This window comes from Pangasianodon hypophthalmus, chromosome 19, assembly GCF_027358585.1.
Source record: "Pangasianodon hypophthalmus isolate fPanHyp1 chromosome 19, fPanHyp1.pri, whole genome shotgun sequence".
Lineage (NCBI taxonomy): Eukaryota > Metazoa > Chordata > Actinopteri > Siluriformes > Pangasiidae > Pangasianodon > Pangasianodon hypophthalmus.
In genome coordinates this window covers 20,000,013-20,022,521 of record NC_069728.1, presented here as the reverse complement: position 1 = coordinate 20,022,521, position 22,509 = coordinate 20,000,013, and the positions used below count along the sequence as shown (strand labels likewise).

Genomic DNA, 22,509 nt, shown 5'->3' with positions numbered 1-22,509 from the left:
TGTATGGGGCTATTAGCGAGCTGCAGAATTCACACCCTGATGGACTGTTTATTATTGCCGGAGATTTCAACCATGCAAATCTCAAGTCAGTGCTCCCTAAATACCAGCATACAGACCGCTAGTCAGACGCTCCAAACCGGTTCTGAAGCAGGTGAAAACCTGGCCAGCAGGAGCCATCTCTGCTCTTCAGGACTGTTTTGAACACACTGACTGGCACATGTTCAGGGAAGCGGCAACTGACAGCGACTTCACTGACTTGGAGGAATACGCGACATCGGTGACCAGCTATATTAGCAAGTGCATTGATGATGTCACCGCCTCCAAGACCATCACTTCACGCTCCAACCAGAAGCCATGGATGACTGCAGACGTGCGTGCGCTACTGAGGACCCGTAACTCCGCCTTCAGAGCAGGCGATAAGGTGGCCCTAAGAACAGCAAGGGCCAAACTGTCCCGGGCCATCAGAGAAGCAAAGCACGCACACGGTCAGAGAATCCACGACCACTTCAAGACCAGCAGAGACACCCGGCACATGTGGCAGGGCATCCAGAACATCACCAACTACAGGTCATCACCATCTGCCTGTGACAGTGATGCCTCCCTCCCAGATGCGCTGAACGACTTCTACGCTTGGTTCGAGGCACAGAATGGCATGACGGCGAGGAAGATCACCCCTTCTCCCAATGACCAGGTGCTGCGTCTAACCATGGCTGATGTGAGGAAGACTCTACACAGAGTCAACCCACAGAAGGCTGCTGGACCAGACAACATTCCTGGCAGGGTGCTCAGGGGATGTGCAGAACAGTTGGCAGGTGTTTTCACGGACATCTTCAACACCTCCCTGAGCAGCACCATTGTCCCGACGTGCTTCAAGGCCACCACCATCATCCCCGTGCCAAAGAAGTCTTCAGGGTCCTGCCTCAATGACTACCGTCCCGTTGCACTTACACCCATCATCATGAAGTGCTTTGAGAGGCTCGTCATGAGGCACGTCAAGACCCTGCTGCCTCCCTCACTGGACCCCCTGCAATTCGCTTACCGCCCCAACCGCTCAACAGATGACGCCGTCACCACCACCCTCCATCTGGCCCTCACCCGCAATAAAGACACTTATGTTAGAATGCTGTTCATAGACTTCAGTTCAGCATTCAACACAATCATTCCTCAGCACCTGATCGGAAAGCTGAACCTGCTGGGCCTGAACACCTCCCTCTGCAACTGGATCCTGGACTTCCTGACTGGGAGACCTCAGTCAGTCCGGATCGGGAACAGCATCTCCAACACCACCACACTGAGCACTGGGGCCCCACAGGGCTGTGTGCTCAGTCCACTGCTGTTCACTCTGCTGACTCACGACTGTGTAGCAATGTACAGCTCGAATCATATCATCAAGTTCGCCGATGACACGACCGTGGTGGGTCTCATCAGCAAGAACAACGAGTCAGCATACAGAGAGGAGGTGCAGCGGCTAACGGACTGGTGCAAAGCCAACAACCTGTCCCTGAACGTGGACAAAACTAAAGAGATGGTTGTTGACTTCAGAAGAGCACAGAATGACCACTCTTCGCTGAACATTGATGGCTTCTCCGTGGAGATCGTCAAGAGTACCAAGTTTCTTGGTGTTCACCTGGTGGAGAACCTCACCTGGTCGCTCAACACCAGCTCCATAACAAAGAAAGCCCAGCAGCGCCTGTACTTTCTGCGAAGGCTGAGGAAAGAACATCTTCCACCCTCCATCCTGACCATGTTCTACAGAGGGACTATCGAGAGCATCCTGAGCAGCTGCATCACTGCCTGGTTTGGGAATTGCACTGTTTCAGATCGCAAGACCCTGCAGCGGATAGTGAGGACAGCTGAGAAGATCATCGGGGTCTCTCTTCCCTCCATCACAGACATTTACACCTCACGCTTCATCTGCAAAGCCACCAGCATTGTGGATGACCCCACACACCCCTCTTCACACTCCTGCCGTCTGGTAAACGGTACCGAAGCTTTCGGGCCCTCACAACCAGACTGTGCAACAGTTTCTTCCCTCATGCCATCAGACTCCTAAATACCTAGAACTGGACTGAAGGAACACACACACACACATACATATACACACACACACATATATACACACACACAACTGAACTGGTCCAAAGGAACTCACGCATACATACATACATATATATACACACAACGGAACATCCTCTATGCACATGCATTGCACATGTTTTGCACATGTCTTATTATTGCTGCTACTACTATGTTTACACTGTTTACACTACCTCAGCTGTAATATTTGCACTACTGTCACTTTATCACTTTCAACAGGACTGTGTACTGGTCGGCGTCGTAGTTATGTACTGTCTGTTCTGTCTTGTGCTGTCTGCACATGTTTGAACTTGTGCACTTTACGTTAATTTATGTAATTTATGTAGTCCCCATAGTTCTGTGTTGTTCTGTGTTGTCTTATGTGGCACCTTGGTCCTGGAGAAACATTGTTTCGTTTCACTGTGTACTTGTATATGGCTGAAATGACAATAAACTCCACTTGACTTGCCTTGACTTGACTTGAATTTCTTACAAAGAACATGGATATTACAAAATAAAACACATATCTGGAACAAACACGACCAAAGACTGGTTAATATACAGTGGACCGATGTTGCTCGGAGGTTTTAACTGAAATAAACTGAAAGGTTCAGAGTTCACATGCAGGTTGATGGCGCAATTAGATACCCTCAGCTTTAACATTGCAAATATCATACACTGGACCTGACCAACAGAATCTGAACGCTGATAGATGAAAGAAGTAACCTTTTGTGTGATTCAAGCTCTAAACCTGCACCTGAAAACAACCATAATTCATTTTAACTTACAATAGAGCAATCATCAGAGCAACTTACTGACAGCAAGAGATATAAAGCGTAGCACCACCCCACCATATAAGGTATGCAAATATATGTAAATATAGTGGTGCAACAGCCAATGGTAAGTTTTCCCAATTTCAGCATGAATTTAACATTCTCTCCCTCTCTCTCCATCTCTCTCTCTCTCTCTCTCTCACTCTCTGTTGAGCTACACATGCTACTTCTGAGATGCCAGTGGTGCTGACCACTTCTGCTCCCCGGACCTGCCCGACCCATCCTGATGCCCCAGTTCTTGTTGGAGTTCTCATCGCTTGAGTTCGCTCACTGCTGCTGGTGGTGGCCCCATATGGACTGCCTGAAGAACTGTTTGGATTGCTGGGGATGGTGCCTCCTGGGGGCTGTGGAGATGGCTTGGGGATCACATATGGGGAGCTGTACCGAAACGGCTTGGGACTGTGATTGCTGTAGTGGCTTTGGGGCTGCAGTTGCCACGAGCACCTTCGTACTCAGGGCTCCATCAGTGGACAGTGGATAGATTTTAATCAACCGGACTTCTTGCAAAAACTGTGATGAATTTACTGGTTGCACAATTGCACTATTTGTCCATGTAGTACACAATAATTGAAGGGATTGATATCCGTTGCACCCAGATGAGGATGGGTTCCCTTTTGAGCTTGGTTCCTCTCAAGGTTTCTTCCTCATATTGTATCAGGGAGTTTTTCCTTGCCACCATCGCCTCTGGCTTGCTCATTAGGGATAAATTCACATATTTACAATATATTTTTTGTGAATCCATTTATTTGTGTAAAGCTGCTTTGTGACAATGTCCATTGTTAAAAGAGCTGTACAAATAAAATTGAATTGAATTAAATTTAACAGCAATATTTGACCTCCGTTACATATGTTGTGATGACAAGTATCAATATTCAGAGTGTATTTTTAATGTTAAACATTATAAGGAAGTTATATATTTAATGACCTGTTATTACCTTCTATCAAAGCCACACATTTCATGTGTTAATTAACTTTCTAATGACCAATGCACACCTGCCCTTTTAATTTTGATATTCCATGTTATTTCATAACATTTGCATATTTGATTAATTTTTTGTTGTAATTTTAAAATTTTATTTTACATTTTATTTGAACATAAACATTATAATATATGCATACAATATCATTACATCAAGTGGTGGAATAAGTTACAATTGCAGGTAAAGTTTCATTATTTTTGCAAAGACAAAGAAATCCAAAACGAGAAGCAGCATCAAAGTCGACAAACAGGCAGAAGTCAGGAGATGTGCAAACAGAGTTACTTGGGCAAGAGACAAAGACATAAACCAGAATCCAGAAACGTAGTCATAACCACAAACACTAGAGCACAGAGATAGAAGGCTTGGTATAGACAGGTATGTGACACTGATCATATACTTCATATTGATCTGTTGAAGTGAAAGCCTTTAAGTAGTGTGACTGTGATTGAGTTCAGGCATTTGCAATCTGAATAATGGTGAACATGAGAAGGTACGTGAAAGATGGGTGTTGTAGTCCTGTTTTTAGGCCTGTCCGTGTTACGTGAGCTGGAGAGCACTGCCTCTTCCGGTGTTGATATGACACATTAACATAATGTGGCATGATGGACTAATGCCTATCTGCCCTGTGATGTCATTAATTGGCGCCGCGTCGATCGTATATATAAGCGACACACACCGGCAGCTCAGGAATGCGTCATTTCCCGGGATATCACCCCGTGGCCTGTGGTTCCTGGCCTGTGGTTGGAAGCTGCTCTGACACCTTTTGCTGTCTGCTCTTCCGAGTTGGCTTCATTGTTTGAAAAGTGGGTGATAACATTACTGCCGGTTTATTGCTTTCCATCTTATCACGTCTGGATTAAATTGATACACATTTGCCCTTCATTAGGTGTGTAGTTTATTTGATTAACACAACACTGTATCGGCTGTTGTAGTTGGGCGATTGGCAATATGTTTTATTTTCAGCTTAGCGCTATCGGTTATGCATACGGACGGCGACTGTTGAACGTAGGCCGAATAATTGAGTACCATGTTAGATCCAGAGTCCTGAGGCCATTTTAACGGTAGGTTAGTGTTTCTTAGTAGTTTCTCTCTTTTTTTAATAACATTGAATATGATTATTTTAAACCGTATCCACTGTCTGCAGGGTGAAGTGCCGGTTCTTTGCAGTGCATTACCGCTGCTTTGTTCCTAGTGGTCTGCATCGAGCACATCGTGTGTTTGTTCCTGTGTGTTAACCCTCATTGTGGATACTTTTCTCTAGTTTTTTGTGTTTGTTTGTTAATTGTTTTTTTTTTGTTTGTTTTTTTCTTTTTGTATTTAAAACACCAGCTGATCATTAAGTTTAATATTTGAATATTGTTTTCTTCTTTGTGTAATGGAGCATTGTGATTGGTTTTCTCATTTGTCTGAGCCAATCAGTCGTCATTCAGTTTGACAGGTCAATTTTGTTTCTTTCTTTGTATGGTCAACTTGGAACATTATTATTTTGTCTTTATTTGTTGTTTCTTTGGAATTGTTTGTGTATATTAAATTATATAATTTAATTTGTGTATAGTTAAGTGTATTGAAGCCTGGCGGAACGTTGAAGCCTTGTGGCTTGTTTTTAAGAAGTTTTTTCTGTAAAACAATATTTAATGTTTAATGATGTCAGTAAATTAGTTAAATATGTAATATTACTATTTTAAATGAAAGTTTTCTAAATGTTACTCACCAGCTGTGCGAGAGTAAAGAGTGACAAAGAGTGCGATCATCGTTCCTGTTTAGACAAAGTGATAGTGAGGTAATGAACTTGTGTGTTCAGTAGAAAACCAGGTCCAGACTCATGCCTAATTGGATGTTTTGAAGCTGTGGACTGATTTGATTGGTCCATTAGCTGTAATGAGATGTGAAGCTCACAGTGAATTCTTGTCTATTCTGATGCTGTGATGAGTCACATGACTTTACAGATATGATCTACTGGAGCTCTATCAGTCCTGTGTGCTGGAACCTCTCTGATAGAAGACGTTTAATGAAGTGCTTTTAGGTCAGCAGATCTAACAACCCCAAAGAGGAATAATGAGTAATCCCGCTGTGGGGGAGCGGGACGCAGTACAGTTTCAGTATGGTCCTTTCACAAAGCATTTGTCTAAGGTAGAAACTGGAGTGAGCGTTTATACAGGGCTTTACAGTAAACATCAGACATTTGAGGGAAAAAAGCTCATCTGTATTATTTAAGATGTAGACACTAGAAAGGTTTACAGTAGAAAAGGTTACTTTCTTTATTTATTTCTTTTTAAAAAGATGTTGCATACAGCAGTTAATGAGAAAGTGCGTATATAAATTAATAGTTTTTACATTTAATTATAAAAGAGAGGAGTGACAGCTTTTTTCTAGAAGTGCTTGGTGGTTACCTTAAAACCCTGCATATACACGCACTAGAGTTTCTGCACAATGGGCTTTACCATTGATCATTAAATTATATATTTAATGACATATTCTTACAACGTATCAATTCCACATGTTTCATTTGTTAATTAACTTTCTAACCACATCAATGCACTTACCCTTTTAAGTTTCATGTTCAGTGTTAGTTCATGACATTAACAGTATTTGACATGTAAATTAGTCACAGTAGCTAAGTACTTAGCATTTCTAGCTAAGTCCCAGCATTTCTAACATAAGCATGAATGAATGTAGTGTGTGATTTATGCTTGTGTAACTCCAATTACTAACTGACGCCTTTGATGTATGTTTCAGTTGTTATTGTCAGTGGAGGAGACAGAACGCATTATTGATAAATAAAACCACACTTTGCTAGGACTGGAGCAACTTTACTGTAATGAGCTCACCCTTGTGCTGCGAGTGTTTGTACAGAGAAGATTAAAAAATACACACGTCTCATGTCGGCCTTCGTGGCTAAAATCTTCTTACACCAGAACAGCTCCTCATTTGCAGGGATTCCTCCATGATGACATGCTGCTTGAGTGCTGCTACCAAATGAAACTAATAAAAAACAATTAAAGGATGAACCTCCAGCAAAGTTGCATTTGCATAAGTGAGGTATGGAATTGCAGAAGTGATCCATGGCTCAGAATTAATTCCTCTGTGTAAAAGCAAACCTGAGATTATGAGCCCCGCCCCCAAACAAGCCTAGAAGCAGTCATGAGAGTGGACTCAAGTGTTCAGGCCAAGTGTGAAAATGCTCTTAACACATTTGTAGAAGTGTTACTGGCTGCAGCAGCTCTCTCACATCATGCAGTTGTTTTAGTTTAACAGAAATAGCATTGTGGTTTCTGAGTTTCTGAGACTGAGTGTTTTAATCAGTAGCTCATACAGAATTATTTTGGGTCACTTCAACAGTCCAAATGTCTTTGTGTTAGAATCTCAGGCTGACACACAAAAGAGCAGGAGTTCATTAATTAATATGTCTCTAAAAATATCATGAAGAATTTTGAGAGCACTATTTGTTCAAACTGTGCTACAGGCTGTGCTCTATCTGTGTGAGGCCTGTTATCCACCCTAAAGGACATAACAACAGAGAAAGAATTGGTAATAATTAAAGTATAACCTCACACCTTTTGGTAGATATGAATCCTTTAATGATTAACCTGTATAAAAAAGGTTTAAACTTATTCATGCAAAACGTTTAGACACAGTGCTGCTGCAGTCTATGAGTCTGGCAGTTTCAGCACCTTTGATGTGGTAAAAACCTTAATTGCCTCACGCTGGTGTTTTGTTGAGATGTTTGTCCTCTAGTTTCCATCTCACACCAGAGAGTGTGTGTCAGTGTTAATGGAAACAGCACTGTGGTTTAAAGTGGGAGATATAAACTAAAGAGTTTGATTCTTTCTTTATCAGGGCTGTAAGAGATGTTAGACTTTTATAAATCCAGTGGTTCTGACGGAGATCGAGATGTGGTAGCACACAGCCGGCACTTGAGGTCTAGAAATATGGTGCATTGTTATGTGTAGTCCAAACCACCACCAAAGAGATCGGGACCAGATTTTATAAAAATTTATATTATACTAAGTGTTTTTCTTATGTCACACTGTTTGTATTTTTCAGTGTGTGTGATGGATTCAAAGATGTAGTGGCCCATCCCTCCAGCGTTCAAAAAAACACACACACAAAGAGTAAAGCCTGGTTTAAACTTCTGTGTTAACGTGAATTTGTGTCTTTGTGTTGTGAAACAGAAAGGGGGATTATAGGTAAATGTGGCACGCAGAAACGTGCTAGCACAGTCCTGTTTTATAGAGTACAGTCTCAAGCACAGTTTGAATAAATATTGCTTTCAAAATTCTACATGATATTTTCAGAGATATTTTGGTTAATGAACTCTAACCTGAGATTCTAACACAAAGACATTTGGACTGTTGAAGTGACCCAAAATAATTCAGTGTGAGCTGCTGATTAAAACACTCGGTCTCAGAAACTCAGAAACCACAATGCTATTTGTGTTAAACTAAAACAACTGCATGATGAGAGAGAGCTGCTGCAGCCAGTAACACTTCTACAAATGCGTTAAGAGTGTTTTCACACTTGACCTCAACATTTGAGTCCACTCTCATAATTGGAGTTACACAAGCATAAATCACACACTACATTCATTCATGCTTATGTTAGAAATGCTGAGACTTAGCTAGAAATGCTAAGTACTTAACTACTGTCATTAATTTACATGTGAAATGCTGTTAATGTCATGAAGTAACACTGAACATGAAACTTAAAAGGGTAAGTGTGTTACTGTCATTATATGACAATAACAACCCTTTCCCCAACATCACCAAACTTGAAACTGGAAGTGTACTGGCCTCACTGGCTACCTCACTCAGCTATCCAGTAAGTTCCACTCCTCCACACAGTGACCCCCGGACCACGACGTGATGTTGAGGTGTTTAAGTTTCCTGAAAGGAGTGAAACTGAAACATACATACAAAGGCATCAGTAAGTAATTGGAGTTACACAAGCAGAAATCACACACTACATTTATTCATTATGTTAGAAATGCTGGGACTTAGCTAGAAATGCTAAGTACTTAACTACTGTGACTAATTTACATGTCAAATGCTGTTAATGTCATGAAATAACACTGAACATGAAACTTAAAAGGGTAAGTGCATTGATGTGGTTAGAAAGTTAATTAACACATGAAACATGTGGATTTGATACGTTGTAAGAACATGTCATTAAATATATAATTTAATGTTCGATGGTAAAGCCCATTGTGTAGAAACTCTAGTGTGTGTATATGCAGGGTTTTACGGTAACTACTAAGCACATCGAGGAAAAAAGCTGTCACTCCTCTTTTTAGAATTAAATGTTAAAACTATAAATTTATATACGCACTTCCTCATTAACTGCTGTATGCAACATCTTTTTAAAAAGAAATAAAAAATAAAAGTAACCTTTTCTACTGTAAACCTTTCTAGTGTCTACATCTTAAATAATACAGATGAGCTTTTTTCCCTCATTTGTCTGATGGTTGCTGTAAAACCCTGTATAAACGCTCACTCCAGTTTCTACCTTAGATAAATGATTTGTGAAAGGACCATACTGAAACTGTACTGCGTCCCGCTCCCCCACAGCGGGATTACACATTATTCCTCTTTGGGGTTGTTAGATCTGCTGACCTAAAAGCACTTCATTAAACTTCTTCTATCAGAGAGGTTCCAGCACACAGGACTGATAGAGCTCCAGTAGATCATATCTGTAAAGTCATGTGACTCATCACAGCATCAGAATAGACAAGAATTCACTGTCAGCTTCACATCTCATTACAGCTAATGGACCAATCAAATCAGTCCACAGCTTCAAAACATCCAATCAGGCGTGAGTCTGGACCTGGTTTTCTACTGAACACACAAGTTCATTACCTCACTATCACTTTGTCTAAACAGGAACGATGATCGCACTCTTTGTCGCTCTTTACTCTCTGCTTTGTCTCTGCACAGCTGGTGAGTAACATTTGAAAACTTTCATTTAAAATAGTAATATTACATATTTAACTAATTTACTGATATCATTAAATATTAAACACTTTTTTACAGGAAAAACTTCTGACATCAAGGAGCTTGATGTGAAAACAGTAAAGCGTGGAGAAAATGTAACTATGGAGTGTAACATTAGCAGGGTCAAAGACAAAGATAAGGTAGCTTGGTACAGACAGAGTTTTGGAAAATTGCCTCAGTTATTTGCAAGACCATACAGTAGCAAATTGGGCTACACATTTGATGAGGCATTTAAAGATAGCCGCTTCAGTATTACTGTAAATGAACATAAGTTTGATCTCTACATTATCAAAATGGTAGAAGATGATGGAGGAGATTATTTCTGTGGAGAATTGGAGGGAAATGCACTAAAGTTCACATCTGGAACACGTCTGCAATTTGAAGGTAAACAGTTTTACTCTGATAACCTGCTAATTCCAGATGAACACTTTAACCAGAATTATGTGTACATATGCATTAAATGTTGAATATTTCACATTATTCATATTTAGTATCATTTCTGTTTATTTGCTGCTTTTCCAATTTATTTGTAAAGCTGAAGAGATGAAACTCTGTCCTACACCTGGAACGGTTAACAAGAACACAGATTCTGTTACACTCCAGGGTTCAGACAGCAGCGATGGAAAAGGTAAGAGTTTTAATCAAATAAGCTTCCTTTTCCTTTCTATAACAGAATTTTCTCTAGTTAAAACCTTTTCCTGTTAATAAATCATCCAATATTGTAAAGTATTTTTTCAGTGTACTCCATTATGTACTTTAGCTTCAGATGTTTTTTAAAACAATTTTATTTTTCCATACTGGTTACAGTTGTACTGATCAGATGCATGTGCTGTTCTGGCTCTCCATTGTTAGAGTTGGAGTTCTTGCCTTCATGATTATTGTCTTTCCAATAATCCTCCTTGTTTTCAAATTAAGATCAAATTAAAAATTCAAAAACAAATGGAAGAAATACTGATTTAAGAAAACATACATGTTAGATTTAACTAGAGCTAATTTCTTATATTGGCTGTATACTGGAATGATTTTGGTCTAACTGTAATGTGGAAGTATTTACCAGCTGTACTTACAGCTGCATTTAAGAGCTCCTGAGTGGCGCAGTAGAAAATCGTTCTCCCTGTTGTCTCGAACTCTAATCCAAACGGTACCACAACCATCTGTGGCTTGGAGTCCAAGAGAGCAAAATTGTCCGTGCTCTCGGGGAGGGAGGGACATACACTCTCTCCCCTGTCAATCACAGCAACACTAGCCAATCATGGGCATCTGTGAGTGTGTTATTCCGCACCCTGATGTTGCATGAGCAGCAGTTCGAAAAGATGCAGCTGGCTGGCTTTACATGTCTCGGAGATAGCACGTGATAGCCTTCGCCCTGCCTGGTTGGTAGCTGTTGTGTGATAGGAGAGACCTAACTGGAGGGAGGGAATTGCTCATGAACAAATTAGAGAGGAAGTCATGGAACAATACAAAAAATGCATTTAATAAAATAAAATCTAAAATGAATATACAAAGCAGTAGTCCTCTTTATTTCTAAGATTTTTTTTATAACTTGAAAGATAACATCATATTTTCCACATCACATCATGTACATGTTTGAGAGTCCAGGGAGGTGTGTTGGACATATCAGATACAACAAATTAAGAAAACGATGTTCCCCAGTTTTTAATAATATGAGTCACGCTGTAAATCATGTAAAATAAAAAATGAAATGTAAATAATAACTTGGCACTTCATCAGTCATTAATATACTTTTTTTTATCCATTTTAATATTTACTATTTGGAATTTAATTTCAGTTTAAGCAGTCGAATCTCATCAGTAACGCAGTAACCACACGTTTTTTATATTTAGTCCTCTTACAGTTTAAGCCCCTTAATATTAATCGAACTATTATAGAAATATTGTAACCATAAAATATTAACCACAAAATGTGTACTCAGATTTGATAATATTTAATCCTCAATGGTATAGATGTATGGATCCGGTATAGTGCACAAGGTGACACAGAGGCCTGAAAGTGATCTATATGACCTTAGATAGGAATGGGTAGCCTGCAGGAAATGTATAACATGGAGGCCTGAAAGAGCCCTATATGAACTTACATAGGCAGTGGTAGCCTCCTAAGTGGGGAGAGCAGGAACAAGCTGTAAATTTAAGTGAGAAAGGCTGCCTTAAACCATAACATAAGCATATATGGGAATGTTGGGTCTTGTGAAAAACAGGATGTGGAAGCTTTTTCATGTCAGTGTATATAAGAATGCCCTTCAGAAGAGTTGGGGAGCTTTTGTCTGCAGACAACTGCTCAGCTTAATTCTGGAAAGAATAAAGTCTAATAGCGTCAACAACCAGGCTCTCCAGAGTGATCTTTGATCTGCGTGAATCGCTACAACAACATACGTAATTTAAAACACATAATCATGCATTATAGTTACTGATTTACTGACTACAGTTGGGAAAAATGAAAGCGGTGGTCTGGGGTTTGCTTCATCTGAACCCTGGTCTGGACTGCATTGTGTGTGGAAGCTATCAGCACCACGCTGCAGCCGAGTAATGTGATTGGTTCAACTTGTCACCTGTTTCAAGTTTAGTGATGATGGGAAAATGGTCAGACTTTCATAAGACTGGAGCACTGTAATTATCTTACTCTTGTGGTGTGTGTTTGTACTGAGAACATACAAAAGAAAACAGCTTCTCTTTTCCAGGTTTCCTGCACAATGCCATGCCATGCTTGTAAACAGTGCTGTTCTTTGTTGCATGTCTGTTGGTACCAAATTAAAATAATAATTAAAACAGCAAATGGATGAACATAAAGTGATGTATGTAAAGCAATTCTTCCATGTGAAGGCAAACCTGCAATTATAAGCCCACCCCAAACAAGCCCAGAATCAGTCCTGGGTGCAGACTTAATTATTTGGACCAACTGTCAAAGCACTCTTGAAGCATTTGAAGAAGTTTTACTGGCTGCAGCAGCACTTTCTCACATCACACAATGCTTTCACTTTAACAAAAACAACACTGTGTTTTCATGACTCAGACTTAGAAGTTTTAGCCAGCAGCTCACACTGACATATTTTGTGTCACTTCAACAATCCAAACGTCTTTATGTTAGAAGTAAACACTACAGCATGGGTCAGGAAGCTATCAAAGTCAAGCGAAAGAAACAATCATTAACAGTCTGACATTTTCAGCTCTTAAAATATTCCTTGTAAGTATATACGTTTAACTAGCGGTAGGCAAAGATTCACTTTGGGATCAGGTGGACAGTCATTCAGTTTTCTTTTATTGGACCTTGCACAAACACGACCAAAGGCTGGTTAACATATAGTGGACTGATGTTACTCGGAGGTTTTAACGACAGAGAGAGATATAAAGCTCTGCTTTGTAATGTCCAGATTCACAAGGTGACCGTGAACATATAGTGGACAGAAACTCAAATTAAAGCATACATTTAGGAAAATTAAATATAAAACATTCATTCCCTCATTACTTCCACCGATTCACATTAATACTGTAATGAATGCTGGGGATTTCTCTTTTGTCTGGCTTTGACCCCGCCTACTTGAGCTTTTACACAGCGTAATCTCTTCCCATTGACGGAGGGCAGAGATTGATTGAACTCACCTGGAGGGAAGGAAATTTAAGAGACAATATGAGAGGAAAGCGGGGCGTTAGTGTCAACGTGACTGGCTTTTGTGCTCAGGGGAAGAACTGGGACGCTTTTGTGTTGCTCGAGACCATTAGGGTTTGTCCGGCAATGAAGATAGCTAGATAGATTGTATTTTTTGGGTTTAGTTAGATAGTGAGGGGAATTTAGGAGCGTTGGCCACCTGTTCAAGGAGCGTTTCAAAGGAAGGTGCTGTTTCAAGAGGACTCCTCAGTTTCCCAATAAAAGTGTGCTGCACAGAGGGGACTCATCAGTACCAGTGACGTTGTGATTCTCCGAAAGTCATTGATTGCTGTGACTGTCGGGACTGGAATAAAGGACAGAAGAGTGCATGCTGTCTCTGAGGACGTTGACTCGGCATGGCTGGTTCCTTTCCCTAGACCCCGGGGCGGGGTCTTGTTTCCTGGAAAAGGGGAAGTGTTTTACCTTTTAAATTCTCTTTTGTATTTGTTTGTTGTGTCTATGTGTGAGTGTGTATGTTGTATTTGTGATTTTTAATGTTCCTATGAATAGCTGTGTGCATGCTGAGCTAGGGGAAGTGCTGATTTTTCTAACTGTGTAACATGCTTAGTGTTTAATCACGATGTTGTTGTGCTGTGTTGGGCGGGGAATGACCACGAGAGTGTAGTGCAGTGCAGTGCTGGAGTGTCACTTGTGTATCGCCGTTTGTTCTCAAGAGGACGTATAGAGTTAATGTTTGTCAAACTTATTTAGATGTTTATTTAAATAATGTTACTATTTTTCCAAAAAACATTGGCAATAAAGTGATCTCTTTGTAAAAAAGAGCTGGTGGTGTGATGTACCCTCTGTTCTCCATATAAGTCTGGTTAAACTTCTTTAAATAAAAATGGATATTACCAAATAAACCACATACCTGGAACAAACACGACCAAAGGCTGGTTAATATACAGTGGACCGATGTTGCTCGGAGGTTTTAACTGAAATAAACAGAGGTTCGGAGTTCACATGCAGGTTAATGGCGCAATTAGATACCATTGGCTTTAACATTGCAAATATCATACACTGGACCTGACCAACAGAATCTGAATGCTGAAAGATGAAAAAGTAACCTTTTGTGTGATTCAAGCTCTAAACCTGCACCTGAAAACAACCATAATTCATTTTAACTTACAATAGAGCAATCATCAGAGCACCTTACTGACAGCAAGAGCAGTCAAGGGTTCGAGTCTCAGGTCCGGCTGGGATTGTAGGTGGGGGTAGTGAAGGACCAGCACTCTCCTCCTCCCTCAAGGCACTGAACCCCCCACTGCTCCGGATGTGTGTGTGTGTTTGTGTGGCTCCACCTGGATGGGTTAAATGCAGAGCGCAAATTCCGAGTATGGGTCACTATACTTGGCTACACGTCACTTTCACTTTCACTTTCATAATGTGGCATGATGGACTAATGCCTATCTGCACGAGTTGTTGCTGGGATAGTTGTTACTGTGACACTCATGATGTCATTAATTGGCGCCGTGTCGAGCATATATAAGCGACACACACCGGTAGCTCAGGAATGCGTCATTTCCCAGGATATCACCCTGTTTCCTGGCCTGTGGTTGGAAGCTGCTGTGACACCTTTTGCTGTCTGCTCTTCCGAGTTGGCTTCATTGTTTGAAAAGTGGTTGATAACATTACTGCCGGTTTAGTGCTTTCCATGTTATCACGTCTGGATTAAATTGATACACATTTGCCCCTCATTAGGTGTGTAGTTTATTTGATTAGCACAACATTGTATCGTCTGTTGTAGTTGGGCGATTGGCAATTTATTCTATTTTCAGCTCAGCGTTATCGGTTATGCATACAGACGGCGACTGTTGAATGTAGGCCGAATAATTGAGTACCATGTTAGATCCAGAGTCCTGAGGCCATTTTAACGGTAGGTTAGTGTTTCTTAGTAATTCCCCTCTTTTTTTAATAACATTGAATATGATTATTTTAAACCGTATCCACTGTCTGCAGGGTGAAGTGCCGGTTCTTTGCAGTGCATTACCGCAGCTTGGTTCCTAGTGGTCTGCATCGAGCACATCGTGTGTTTGTTCCTGTGTGTTAACCCTCATTGTGGATACTTTTCTTTTGTTTTTTGTGTTTGTTTGTTAATTGACTGTTTTTTTGTTTTATTTTTTATTTAAAACACCAGCTGATCAGCCGTCATTCAGTTTGACAGGTCAATTTTGTTTTTTTCTTTGTATGGTCAACTTGGAACATTATTATTTTGTCTTTATTTGTTGTTTCTTTGGAATTGTTTGTGTATATTATATTATATAATTTAATTTGTGTATAGTTAAGTGTATTGAAGCCTGGCGGAACATTGAAGCCTTGTGGCTTGTTTTTATTTGTCATCTGCAACAGGGCTACTATTTTCTGTGCTAATTTTGTGTGTGTGTGTTTGAGTGCGTGTTTTCTTCTAGGAGCTGCAGGCCTCCATAGGAGTAAGGAGTGTGGCTGTCCTCCTCCTTTTGGTGGTGGTGTCTTTTCACCGAATGCTGTGCCTTGCAGTGTGCACGGGGATTTTCTGCTGGTACATGTGTGAGTGTGGGGTGTGAATAGGGTGAACAATTACCTTTTTGCCCAGTCTGCCCCGTAGTTGAGGCCGCAGCTCTGTGAAGTTGCCTTTAATGTAATGGGATATTTAGGTGTATATCTTTTTTAGTGAAGGCTATATTGTGTTACTGTGTCTTGTTGTAATAAAGTATTTTTTTTTGTTTGAGAATAGATACCTGTGTCTCCATGATTTATTCTGCCTTTGGGTGGGGAACCTGCATGTAGCTTTAGGGGTAAATTCTGTGGGCGAATTTCCCATAGTGGTGTAGACGAAAAGCAGATTTTTCTAATTATTTCTTTAGTTAAGGTAACGTTTTAATTCAGATCTTGCTTCGGACCATACTGCCTGGTCACAATAACAAAAAATATAAAGTAAAAAGAAAGAAAATAAATGTAGTGGTTTTTAAAAGGTATTTCTTTACCAATCCTTCTTTATACGCAATAAAAATGATTGTAAAATAGATTCTGTATCTGAATTACAAAAAATCCCTTATTTTGTTACTGAGGACATATTTATAGGAGAGAGGTGCTACTGAACACCAATTCTGTCTTTGTTTATTTTACCATTGAAAGGTTGCTGCATCTATAGTTCTCTTGACTAATAGGTTGATCAGCAGCAGCAAGTGATTTCCAAGTGATGAGAGTTTCAACCAGAAACAGGGTATCAGGATCAGCAGGCCCAGAGAGCTGTATAGGTCAGGGTCACTGGTATCTCAGGAATAGCATGTGTAACTCGAGAGAGAGAGAGAGAGAGAGAGAGAGAGAGAGATTATTAGGTATCCTCATTGTCACATAATTGGTAAAGAAATTGTACATTGTATGTAGAGTGCAAGCAGGGACTCCAGCAAGACAAGGTATGACAACATAAATAAAAAGGAGATCCAACCAGTAACACAGACATGAGGGTGACCTGGAACATAAAGCAACCAGCCGCTCCATCATCAACAAACCTGAGTGAACGTATGAGAGTGGGGGAAAAACAGCATCCAAACATCCCAGTTCCCCTAAACACTCTATGCCCATGAGCTCTCCAGATCTGCTCCTTAAACTAAGAAAACAACTATTGACAAAGGGCTTGACTCGCCTCGATTTACTTAACTACTCAATTTAAACACTGAGACTGTATCTGAGTCCTGAACACTAATTGCAATGCTGTTCCATAACTGTGGAGCTTTGTAAGAAAAGGCTCTATCCTCTGCTGTAGCCGTCACTATTCCAGGCACCCTTTTGATCGAAGTAGGCGTGGTGGATCATAAAACACCGGACGTTCACTCAGGTACTGTGGCATGAGACCATTCAGTGCTTTATAGGTCAGTAGTAGTATTTTATAATCAATGCGAAATTTGATTGGGATTGCAGTGTGGATAAGATAGAGGTGATGTGGTCATATCGTCTGGTTCTAGTAAGAACTCTGGCTGCTGCATTCTGGATTAACTGAAGCTTGTTTATGCACCACTAGAATGTCCAGACAGTAAGGCATTACAATAATCCAACTTATAGGTAACAAAAGCATGAGCTGGTTATTCTGCTTGGTGTAGGAACATTATATTTTTTATCGTAGCAATATTTCTGAGATAAAAGAAGGCTATCCTAGTAATATTAGCTACAGGTGCTTCAAAGGAAAGACTGGAGTCAATAAAAGTGCTGATCTAGAAGATGTGTTTATTAATTATAAACTAAACAGAACTTTTAATAAATGTTGAAAATTGATTTATTTTTTTAATGACATTTGATTAATTATGGTCATTAACATGATTCGCATAAATTTCTATCTGGAATTTAGTTTCAGGTTAAGCAGTCGAATCTCGTCAGTAATGCACTAACCACTCGTCTTTATATTTAGCCCTGTTGCACTTTTAAAGGCCCTTAGTGTTTCTGGAAAAGTGGAAAATGTATTACGTTTACAGATGTAATGGATACAAAAATGCTTTAGCTGATCTAAAGTAATTACAATATTAATAATATTTAGCATCTTCATAAAGCTCCCAAGCAAAATAACTTGCAAAAAAAAACGTTTAGGCAAGTTGTGTACCACGAGCCATTTCTTGATAATGTAACAAAAATATTTTTTTACATTCTAAAATCTAGAAACTTTAAGAGAAAATGCTGAGAAAACATCCCAAATGTAAAAAGGCTTTCAGAAATAAAAAAAACAGCAGAGAATAAAAGTAAAATCAAATTATAAAAATAAGTAAATAAATAAAAAACTACATCCATCAAGTAGGGCAACTTAGTACATTAAAAAGCTTTGGAAATGGTGATAAAACTTACAGCAATAAATTTTTTTGTCCGAGTAAAAAAAAGACACATCTGTCTACGAACTTGTTAAATAATTACATTTATATAGTTTTTCAAGTCTGAGTTCATTTCTCTTTAACTATTTTATTTTAACTTGTGCATAAACGTCTTCATGGCTCTTGTCTCTGGATGTTCTGGAGGATGAAGGTTTCTTAGCAAAACTCACAGCTGCATAGTTCAAGACATCTTCATCATCAGCCTGATAAAGAACAAGAGCCGTTTATAAACCAGAGCGGATTAAAAGACTACAAATAATTATTACATTGATATTTTGTAAATAGTTGTCTGTTAAAATTCTCTGTGTATTGTGGATTGTAGATCAGATGTGGATTTATTTAACAGAACAGAGTCACAGTTAATAGATGACTGGATTACCTGATTGGTGGGAAGTTGATGGTTTCTTGATGAAACACCTGAACAGTAATACACATAAGTAAAGTTTAAATGTAGAAAGAATTCACATTTTGGTGACAACTTTATACAGTGACTCTATAAATAATAATAATAAAAGTAAACAAACCTTTTCTTTGATTTTTAATTAAAACTCCAATCAGAACCACGATTAGAATAAGAGATATTATTATAGAGGTTGTTAAGGCAATAATCCAATTGTCATTTCCTGAAATGATAAAAAAAAACGGGCAACTTGTATGAATATTGTATGATTTCATAACAGGAAAAGGTTTCTGTGTTCTTGTTAACCGTACCAGGTGTAGGACAGGGTTTCATCTCTTCATCTTTACAAATAAAATGGAAAAGCAGCAAATAAACAGAAATGATACTAAATATGAATAATGTGAAATATTCAACATTTAATGCATATGTACACATAATTCTGGTTAAAGTGTTGATCTGGAATTAGCAGGTTATCAGAGTAAAACTGTTTACCTTCAAATTGCAGATGTGTTCCAGATAAAAACTGTAGTGCACTTTCCTCCAATTCTACACAGAAATATTCTCCTCCATCAACTTCTATTGTTTTGATAATGTTGAGATCAAACTTACGGTCATTTACAGTAATACTGAAGCGGCTATCTTTAAATCCTTGAGCAAATTTGGAATTATTTTGCCCGTAATGTCTTGCTAAAAACTTTTCCAAAACTCTGTCTGCACCAAACTAACTTATCTTTGTTTGTGACCCTGCTAATGTCACACTCCATAGTTACATTTTCTCCACGCTTTACTGTTTTCACGTCAAGCTCCTTGATGTCAGAAGTTTTTACTGTAAAAAAGTGTTTAATATTTAATGTTTAATGATGTCAGTAAATTAGTTAAATATGTAATATTACTATTTTAAATGAAAGTTTTCAGAATGTTACTCACCAGCTGTGTAGAAACAAAGCAGAGAGTAAAGAGCGACAAAGAGTGTGATCATCATTCCTGTTTAGACAAAGTGATAGTGAGGTAAGGAACTTGTGTGTTCAGTAGAAAACCAGGTCCAGACTCACGCCTGATTGGATGTTTTGAAGCTGTGGACTGATTTGATTGGTCCATTAGCTGTAAGGAGATGTGAAGCTAACAGTGAATTCTTGTCTATTCTGATGCTGTGATGAGTCACATGACTTTACAGATATGATCTACTGGAGCTCTATCAGTCCTGTGTGCTGGAACCTCTCTGATAGAAGAAGTTTAATGAAGTGCTTTTAGGTCAGCAGATCTAACAATCCCAAAGAGGAATAATGTGTAATCCCGCTGCTTATACACACACTAGAATTTCTACACAATGGGCTTTACCATTGATCATTAAATTATATATTTGATGACCCGTTCTTACCATCTATCAAATACACGTTTCATGTGTTAATTAACTTTCTAACCACATCAATGCACTTACCCTTTTAAGTTTCATGTTCAATGTTCTTTAATGACATTAACAGCATTTGACATGTAAATTAGTCACAGTAGTTAAGTACTTAGCATTTCTAGTTAAGTCCCTGCATTTCTAACATAATCATGAATGAATGTAGTTTGTGATTTCTGCTTGTGTAACTCCAATTACTTATTGACGCCTTTGTATGTATGTTTCAGTTTCATTCTTTACATGCAAATTAAACACCTCAACATCACGTCGTGGTCTGGGGGTCACTGTGTGGAGGAGTGGAAGTTACTGGATAGCTGAGTGAGGTAGCCAGTGAGGCCAGTACACTTCCAGTTTCAAGTTTGGTGATGTTGGGGAAAGGGTTGTTATTGTCAGTGGAGGAGACAGAACGCATTATTGATAAATAAAACCACACTTTGCTAGGACTGGAGCAACGTTACTCTAAGGACAGTACTGTGCTGTGAGTGTTTGTACGCAGAACATTAAAAAATACACACGTCTCATGTCGCCCTCCGTGGCTAAAATCTTCTTACACCAGAACAGCTCCTCATTTGCAGGGATTCCTCCATGATGACATGCTGCTTGAGTGATTGTACCAAATGAAACTAATAAAAAACAATAAAAGGATGAACCTCCAGCAAAGTTGCATATGCATAAGTGACGTATGGAATTGCAGAAGTGATCCATGGCTCAGAGTTAATTCCTCTGTGTGAAAGCAAACCTGGGATTATGAGCCCCGCCCCCAAACGAGCCTAGAAGCAGTCATGAGAGTGGACTCAAGTGTAGAGGCCAAGTGTGAAAATGCTCTTAACACATTTGTAGAAGTGTTACTGGCTGCAGCAGCTCTCTCACATCATGCAGTTGTTTCAGTTTAACAGAAATAGCATTGTGGTTTCTGAGTTTCTGAGACCGAGTGTTTTAATCAGCAGCTCACACTGACTTATTTTGGGTCACTTCAACAGTCCAAATGTCTTTGTGTTAGAATCTCAGGCTGACACACAAAAGAGCTGGAGTTCATTAATTAATATGTCTCTAAAAATATCATGTAGAATGTTGAAGGCGCTATTTGTTCAAACTGTGCTACAGACTGTGCTCTATCTATGTGAGGCCTGTTATCCACCCTAAAGGACATAAAACAGAGAAAGAATTGGTAATAATTAAAGCATAATCTCACAGCTTTTGGTAGATAAGAATCCTTTAATGATTAACCTGTATAAAACATATTAAAAATCTTCAAACTTATTCATGCAAAACTTTTAGACAAAATGCTGCTTCAGTCTATGAGTCTGGCAGTTTCAGCACCTTTGATGTGGTAAAAACCTTAATGGCCTCACGCTGGTGTTTGGTTTGAGACGTTTGTCCTCTAGTTTCCATCTCACACCAGAGAGTGTGTGTCAGTGTTAATGGAAACAGCACTGTGGTTTAAAGTGAGAGATATACACTAAAGAGTTTGATTCTTTCTGTATCAGTGCTGTAAGAGATGTTAGACTTTTATAAATCCAGTGGTTCTGACCGAGATGGTGGTGTGGTAGCACACAGCCGGCACTTCAGCTCTAGAAATATGGTGCATTGTTACGTGTAATCCATTCCACCACCAAAGAGATCAGGATCAGATTTTATAAAAATTTATATTGTGTTAAGTGGTTTTCTTAGGTCGCACTGTTTGTATTTTTCAGTGTGTGTGATGGATTCATGTCTCAGGCTCGGTACTTGGCTCTTCAAAGATGTAGTGGCCCACCCCTCAAGTGTTCACAATTAAACACACACACAGTAAAGCCTGGTTTAAACTTCTGTATTAAGACATATTTGTGTCTTTGTGTTGTGATACAGAGGGGAGGATTATGGGTAAATGTGGCAGAGACATGCTAGCACAGTCCTGTTTTATAAAGCATAGTCTCTAGCACAGTTTGAATAAATATTGCCTTCAACATTCTACATGATATTTTTAGAGACATTTTTATTAATGAACTCCAGCTCTTTTGTGTGTCAGCCTGAGATTCTATCATAAAGACATTTGGACTGATGAAGTGACCCAAAATAAGTCAGTGTGAGCTGCTGATTAAAACACTCGGTCTCAGAAACTCTGAAACCACAATGTTATTTCTGTTAAACTGAAACAACTGCATGATGTGAGAGAGCTGCTGCAGCCAGTAACACTTCTACAAATGTGTTAAGAGCATTTTCACACTTGGCCTCTACACTTGAGTCCACTCTCATGACTGCTTCTAGGCTCGTTTGGGGGCGGGGCTCATAATCCCAGGTTTGCTTTCACACAGAGGAATTAACTCTGAGCCATGGATCACTTCTGCAATTCC

General features: G+C 39.4%; 1 protein-coding gene and 1 pseudogene across 1 annotated transcript; one reads left to right on the top strand and one right to left on the bottom strand.

Annotated features, from left to right (window-relative positions):
• The first annotated feature begins 9,458 nt into the window (after positions 1-9,458).
• Positions 9,459-10,801, top strand: LOC113523951 (uncharacterized). Its single transcript, XM_053241935.1, has 4 exons — positions 9,459-9,822; positions 9,916-10,260; positions 10,412-10,507; positions 10,680-10,801. The coding sequence occupies exons 1-4, from the start codon at positions 9,771-9,773 to the stop codon at positions 10,799-10,801; spliced, it is 615 nt and encodes a 204-aa protein (XP_053097910.1). The 5' UTR covers positions 9,459-9,770.
• Positions 10,802-18,454: 7,653 nt separating this feature from the next.
• On the bottom strand, positions 18,455-19,750 carry LOC128321628 (uncharacterized; annotated as a pseudogene).
• Positions 19,751-22,509: the final 2,759 nt, after the last annotated feature.

What these genes read in the sequence shown, in the direction of transcription:
- LOC113523951 (XM_053241935.1), top strand. Translation starts at nt 9,771, where the DNA reads ATGATCGCACTCTTTGTCGCTCTTTACTCTCTGCTTTGTCTCTGCACA. An exon ending in AACACGTCTGCAATTTGAAG is followed by an intron (nt 10,261 to 10,411) that starts GTAAACAGTTTT and finishes TTATTTGTAAAG; the next exon opens with CTGAAGAGATGAAACTCTGT. An exon ending in CAGCAGCGATGGAAAAGGTA is followed by an intron (nt 10,508 to 10,679) that starts AGAGTTTTAATC and finishes TCCATACTGGTT; the next exon opens with ACAGTTGTACTGATCAGATG.